Source organism: Brachypodium distachyon, chromosome 1 (genome assembly GCF_000005505.3).
Source record: "Brachypodium distachyon strain Bd21 chromosome 1, Brachypodium_distachyon_v3.0, whole genome shotgun sequence".
NCBI lineage: Eukaryota > Viridiplantae > Streptophyta > Magnoliopsida > Poales > Poaceae > Brachypodium > Brachypodium distachyon.
The window spans coordinates 23,608,945-23,615,716 of NC_016131.3; the positions used below are offsets into that span (position 1 = coordinate 23,608,945).

The window sequence follows — 6,772 nt, forward strand, 5'->3', positions numbered from 1 at the left end:
ACAATAAGTCATAATACGATACACCAATTCACTTATATGCCCATATATGAATGACCAAGCCACACATATTAAAATTCTGATCCACACCAATTCACACACAGATGGTTCATACTCTCTCCGTCCCAAAATAAGTGACCTGAATTTGTATAGATTATTATACAAATTCACATCACTTATTTCCGGACAGAGAAAGTACATTGTCATCAAGTCACACGCAAATTGAATATTTTTTTCGAAAAGGGAAAAGGATTCACGGCCCCTGCATCAATATATGCACACACAGAAATTAATTAAAAGCGCATTTGTCAAGGGGCCTCGTCTCGACGCACTGTAAATCCCCGTTGAACTTGTAAACAATACCAGCTGCAACCGTGGCCTCGGTAACTCGTTCACCATAATGTAACCTTATAACTGAACTATTTCTGTTGTTAGACCACAGCACAGCTTCCTGAAGCTCCTGTTTCCCCCAGCAGATGTTGACAGTGGTGTCGCCCCGAGCCCTCAACCCTTTGACACACCCTTCAGGCCACTTGTCGCGTGGGAGCGCGGGCAGCAGGTACAGGTCGGTGAGACTACTCTGAAGCAGCATCTCAGCAACGGCAGCCGTGAATCTGCGAGGCAGTACAGAATCAGAGATGTCAAGTATTTGATGGCTGCATCTAAAACGTTTTTTTTATCAGATGACAGCCACAGACTCTGTTGGTTACTCAGTCTTTTTTGAACGTTTGGTTACTTCGTAATTAAGTTACGGAGGGAAAACTATTAGAAGTCGATAAGAACGTTTGGTACCCAAAGTTTGCATCTATCTGGAATGGTGGGTGTGCCGTCCACAGATTGGAATACAGTCCTCCTTCGAACTGAACGTCATCACCAGGAGGGACCAACGTGATCAACTTTAGAATCATTCTGTATGCATTCTGGCTGTTAAGAAGGCGTGCCCACAAAGCCATCTTCCACGTACTTGACCATCCAGGGCCATCTTCCCCTAATAATTTGAAACAACGATGTATTAACCTCCATTCCGAGGAGAAAACGGTCCTTAGTAGGTGCAACGTAGAAGTGATATATTTTGTTTTCATCCTTTCTTGGCCAAATCATACTGCCACAAACTTATTTATTTCTCTCTGTTTTTCATGATGTTCGAGGTTCCTAAGTCACATCACAATAAAACCCTATCACGACAATCAAGTTTAATCAGACACATCTTTATTTTAGACTAGCACAATGCCACGGACTGAAAAATTACAGTAGGTCCATGTTTAAGACGATCATACAACAGTCTGCACCAAAGCAAACCATACATAACTATCCTTATCGTAACCCTTTTGTGCCAGACCAATATGTCATACGGCGTAAAGGTGAATGGGCTGCTACAGGTTGACATCTTTATAGGAGTAAAGATAAAGATTACTTACACCATTCGATATTTCCTTTTATACTATTGTGAAAGCATGTACCATTAATTTGACTAATCCATGACGACCGCTTGATATGCTTGATTGTCAGGTGTTTATGAATATGCATATACAAATTTAAAATCTGTAGTAATGTTAAGCTTATATCGCCACTGTGTCACCTCCTAATTTACGGTCATAAAATTCTAGTACCTCAACCCATATTGAGGTTAATAGAGCATCCACATCCATTTATTTACGTATAATACACCTGCAACGAGGAAATAGTACGGTCATCAAGTGCAGTTACTCATTGTGTTATGCAAACCTCGTTTGTAAAGACTATTAGCAACAGCTTCGCATATCCCAGGATTTTTCTGCATGGTTATAGTATGACCAGGATAAAGACCGAAGAGATGTGACAGGTGCCTATGATGAACTTCAGGGTCCTCAAAATCTTGCGCCTCCATACAAAACGCCAAGATCAATATGTATAAAAAAATCATATTACTCCCTCCGATCCATAATAAGTGTCTCAAATTTTGTACTAACTTAGTATAAAGTTGTACTAAATCTGAGACACTTATTATGGATAGGAGGGAGTACAATAGAAAAAAAATAGACCAAAGGACTTTGAACACTTACCCACTCCATGATTGTGTGATCTTTAGCAATCATGATAGGAGTGAGCCTTGAGAGCGCCTTTTTTATCTTGGGGACCAGAGTAGAATCAGATTTTCCTAAAACCTGTTGTATAGTAGCATCAAGACTATATATCTAGGACATGACTGAGTCAACTCTCATTTTAATAAAAAATATCTTATAATCTACACCAGCGCAAATACTTATCTTTGTAACTACACTTCATGGTACTTAAACCAGTTAGATACTAAATGTAATTGTTACCTCTGCAGAAGAAATGATTGCCATGAATATCTCTCGGATAATTGAGACATCCATCGTAGTTGAATAGCTTACACTAGCTTGCTGACCACCAGAATCAGGAGCAATGAAAGAATGTTCTGGAGAAATAGAGGGATTTGTTTCCAAATAACCATTACGTCCCTCAGTCAACCAATCAGCCAAGAACAGCGCACATCCTTCCAGCAATGGATAAGCAGTGTTCTTCAGAAACTCCTAAAGTAAAACTAAAAAACTAAGTATTTCATAACTGTGAAATGCCAAATAACACTGTTTAGGAACCTCGGGACATGCTTGATATATTCGAACTCTCTTAATAAAAAAGAAGTGTTCAGAAAAAAAAATCAGGCGTTGCAGAAACAGAGCCAAGTTGCACATTATAAGAATAAGATACGGTACCATTAAAGCTACACAAGACTGAGACGTTGTAACCAAATGCAACAGGATGCAGCATGAACTGATAAACGTGAAAGCATATGTATTTCTTACCTTGTCCAACGAATACTGGTAGTGTTCCCAAAGGTGTGTGCAAAGCCAGGCACCCCCCATCGGCCACACTGCATACTTGGCATCTTCGTTGAAAGCTGATGATTTTGCCCATATGTCTGACACATGGTGCGTTACCCAGCCACTTGTTTGGTAATTGATCTGTTGCAAGTACATCATTACTCCAACAATGGGATCATAAGAAATAAGAAGGCATATTACCTATGTTTTGTTTCTTTTACGCTTGAAGGATGTTTCAAAATGGAATAAAAAACACTGTGACTTCCAGGTAATTTTGCTTCAGAGTTTAGAGTTAACTACTACTACGTACAAAACAATGTACACAAATTATATATTCTAAGTTTACAGGTTGTTACCTGCATGTAACAATCACAATAAATATATATTCAGTGGCTATCTTTGTAATTTTTATCATGCACCCACATAAAATCAGATAACTGTCAACCTTTTTATTGTGCATGCGCATGTGTGTGTTTAGCTGCTGCTACGAGAAAGTGCAGATTCTGGCAACTGTCGTAAACCTAAGTAAATCTAACTGTTCAGAACATTTCAATGATTTCAATGGTGCCTTTTCGATGATGACCATACTTCACAAAGCTGTTCATGCATCTCTTGGTGGCATATAACCAACTTCTCTCTAGTATAACTCCCTACGGTATAATATAAGGACCGAACAAAAAATGATGATCTATTGTCATGCTAATCATATTTGTAGTAACCAAATACTGGACGCAATAGAACTTACTTTCGCAGTTTTAGTTCCGTTAACTGCAAGAGCTGCTATGAAGTCAATTAGTGGTTCTTGGCATTCACCAAGGTTGCAAGGAAGTGTTGGCCAGTAATTCATCTGAAGATTTATGTTGAGGTGAGGAGCAGACCTGAAAGAATGAAAGCAGTATGAATATTTTGTCCTAAGGTCCTTTTTGGACAGGGAGAACGGGAATCTCAGGGCTTAGTCAGATTTCAACTACGTCCTGAAATTTCCCCCTAATAAAAACTCCACCTAAAGTGGATCACAATCTAAAATGTAATAATGTCATAATGAGAAAATGGAAGTTTCGTATGGGGCACTGCTAGTAAATGAAATTACATGAAAATGTACAATGTAATACTGAATTTCATAAGATTAATAGCCCGCTTTCAAATGAAAATTTCTGAATGGAATGTGCCATGGTCTCTTCATGTATTAGAACAGGTAGTTCTTGCCTAACATGTAACAAACACATAAGGAAAAAGAAAGAAGAAAATATTGCTGAAAGAATTTCAGAAATAAATTTGACTTACTGCCATGCAGGTGAAAGATCTTGATTCCATATTCCTTGCAGATTAGATACCTGCGTTCCAGGCCGAGAGCACGAAATGAGCAGATATCGACCATATTGGAATAGAAGTTCAACCAAAGAAGGATCCTCATTGCTTCTAAAACTATTCACTCTTTCTGCTGTAATCTTGATGGCTTCACCAGTTTCATTCAAGTTTGTTTTTTCAATAGCTGGTGCGTGTGATAGTATCAGACTAACACGGTGAAAAAGACCTTGATAATCTTTCAAATGAGCGGCTTTGAGCTGATCAAATGTGACATTCCTGCTCATGTTCAAGTTTCTCAGAGCTACTGATTCAGGATCTATTTTCGAGTTTGAAGGATTGATGAAAGGCCCACTGAATGAGGAAGCAGCTGTAACCAGCAAAAGCACCCAATCTGCATTGTCAATTCTCAAATTATGATCATTCAGAACTTCTGCTTTTGCCATAGCACCGCCCATCTGCAGGCTAAGAACAGCTGTAAACTTAATACCAGTGGCGTCATTGGTTTCGTTTTGCTGCAGCACGTGTCTTTGTCCTGGACAAGTGCCATCCATGATCATCTCATTTGCATTGGTTACACGAACACTGTGAGTTAATTTGCTATCTAATGATAAAGTGCAGGAGATATGTCCTGATTTGTTTGCAGAAAGCTTGGTCACAATGACCTGGTGTGGATTTGAGCAGAAGTGTTCCCTTGTATACTGCACTTCTCCGATGTTGTATGTGACAAGCACAGTCGCGGTATGTAAATCAAGCTCTCTTTTATAGGAACTATAATCCTGACTGGATGTGCCAAATTCTATATTGACATCTCCGAGAGGTTGGTAGACCTTCATAGCAGGAACAAAAAAATTATATCATTTTCCTTCTCATTTTTTGAACTTCTGTTGCAATTGTGTGATGCAGCAGCTTACAATGACTCATGCCATCATTGTACGTTGCTGGGACACATTAACCCTATTGTATACCATAATAATCTTCAACTTGAAATTAGTAATAATTCTTTTTTTGCGAGGAAGAAAGTAATAATTCTGGTTCAATTTCTTCAGCTATGATATGATATTCTTAGAAATAAGCATGCTACTGTTCAAGTACAGAATAGGTTAATCAAGAAAGAAGCTTTCACCTTAAGAGTTGAATTTTTTGGCAAGTAAAAAAAAAGCGATCTCTTCGGAAAAAACAAAATAGGACGGACCATTCGTTTAAGCCCTGGTTCAATAAAGGCTACAAAAACGCATATGTCGTCAACTAAATGATCTATCATGTTGCTCTGCATTCGAGTGTGGAACCAATGGAATTTGAAATTACAGGATAAACTAACTCAAAGACAACTACTTTGTGCAGCAAGATACACATCATTTGATAACTTGAAACACTACTCAACGATGGGAAGTGGTCAAAGAAAGCTCCCTTGCTGTATACAATGATCAAATAGCATGCTCTGATATGCAAAACTGAACACCATGGCGTGCTCACATCATAATATCATATATACATATATACCTCTGTCGGGCCACCATAAAGGCCAGAGGCTGCGTTCGTGGCATCAACAAACTGTCTGTCATGGACGAGCTTCCTGACCACAGCAACGGCGGAAGGCACACTGGGGTCAGTGTAATTTCCCGGCACACCGGTCCAAAGAGTGTCAACTGCAACAACATTTGAAAACATCAATATTACAGATACTTGCCTTTCATAACCAAAATGGAGGTGCATATGCATTAATGCATAGTTTGGTTGGGGAATTGTATCGAACACCCTGCAGGTGCCGTTCATGTAGCAATTCACGAGTCACAGTCCTGTGCTAGCTTCTTTTTTTTTTTCTTTTTTTTTTGGCGGGGAACAGTCCTGTGTTAGCTGATCCCCGTGCCGTGCTCCTTTTGGAACATCGATCATAAACATCTAGGAACGGGACCAGAGCTGAGAGATCAGGGCAAATTAAGCGCAAGCAACGGGGAGGCTCAGCTGGTAGGTACACGTACGGTTAAGCTGGAGCTTCTCGGAGGCGACGCCGCCCCAGACCATGGCGCCGAGGCTGCCGTTACCAATAGGCGCCGCGTCCGTGAAGTGCTCGGCCGGGGACGCGAACACCACCTTCAACGGCCGCTCCTCTCCCTCCGCCGTCGTAGGGCGCGCCGGGATCCTGCCGCCGTCGTCCATGGTTTGAGTCGTGCGTGGAGGAGAGACGAAATCTGGGAAGAGAGGAGCGGAAGAAGAGAGCGCTTTTAGCAGCTTCGGAGGGGTTGATCATCTGGCTGGCAAGCTCCCAGTCCCTTTCTCGGTTGGGTTACTTCTTGGTGTATTTGGCGCCAACGGAGAGGACAAATACCTACAACTAGCGAGGCTTCCGTTCTGGGCTTTCGGTTTCGTTTTGCCACAGTAAATCAGTAATGCTCCTGGCATTTTCAGCCTCCAACCCTTTTGTGCACATTAACGTACGCAAAGATGCATGGTCTGTCTGGTCTATATAGATGCCATCATGGTACTAATAATTCCGAGTGGAGTGCACGCCATGTCTAAGCTTGGTACACTTTGATGTGACACACCTGCCGTCGTGTGCAATGTCTTTTTTTTTAGAACAAGTGTGCAATGTTTGTGAAAACAAGTAAATAGGTTGTTTATGTAATTTTTCTTTTCTTGATGCG

General features: G+C 40.7%; 1 protein-coding gene across 4 annotated transcripts; it reads right to left on the reverse strand.

The window, feature by feature from the left end:
* Window positions 1-4: 4 nt before the first annotated feature.
* LOC100843309 (alpha-L-fucosidase 2) lies at window positions 5-6,530 on the reverse strand. Of its 4 annotated transcripts, none has more exons than XM_003560189.4 (10): window positions 6,110-6,525; window positions 5,631-5,776; window positions 4,107-4,957; window positions 3,568-3,700; window positions 2,805-2,963; window positions 2,301-2,531; window positions 2,040-2,141; window positions 1,723-1,858; window positions 790-985; window positions 5-611 (listed from the first exon to the last, which is right to left on the reverse strand). In XM_003560189.4, the coding sequence occupies exons 1-10, from the start codon at window positions 6,285-6,287 to the stop codon at window positions 287-289; spliced, it is 2,457 nt and encodes an 818-aa protein (XP_003560237.1). In that variant the 5' UTR covers window positions 6,288-6,525; the 3' UTR covers window positions 5-286. The 4 variants fall into 4 exon arrangements, 3 of the variants coding, with proteins under 3 accessions (XP_003560237.1, XP_024310350.1, XP_010238647.1); XM_024454582.1 differs by lacking the exon at window positions 5-611 and adding an exon at window positions 1,608-1,665 and having other exon boundaries at window positions 848-985; window positions 1,792-1,858; window positions 6,110-6,530; XM_010240345.3 differs by lacking the exons at window positions 5-611; window positions 1,723-1,858 and adding an exon at window positions 1,608-1,665 and having other exon boundaries at window positions 848-985; window positions 6,110-6,530.
* Window positions 6,531-6,772: the final 242 nt, after the last annotated feature.

Excerpts from the sequence above, each read along its gene's own strand:
- LOC100843309 (XM_003560189.4), bottom strand. The coding sequence starts at position 6,287 with ATGGACGACGGCGGCAGGATCCCGGCGCGCCCTACGACGGCGGAGGGA. Across the intron at positions 5,777-6,109 it reads CGAGAAGCTCCAGCTTAACC|TTGACACTCTTTGGACCGGT; the intron begins GTACGTGTACCT and ends ATGTTGTTGCAG. Across the intron at positions 2,142-2,300 it reads CAATCATTTCTTCTGCAGAG|GTTTTAGGAAAATCTGATTC; the intron begins GTAACAATTACA and ends ACTATACAACAG.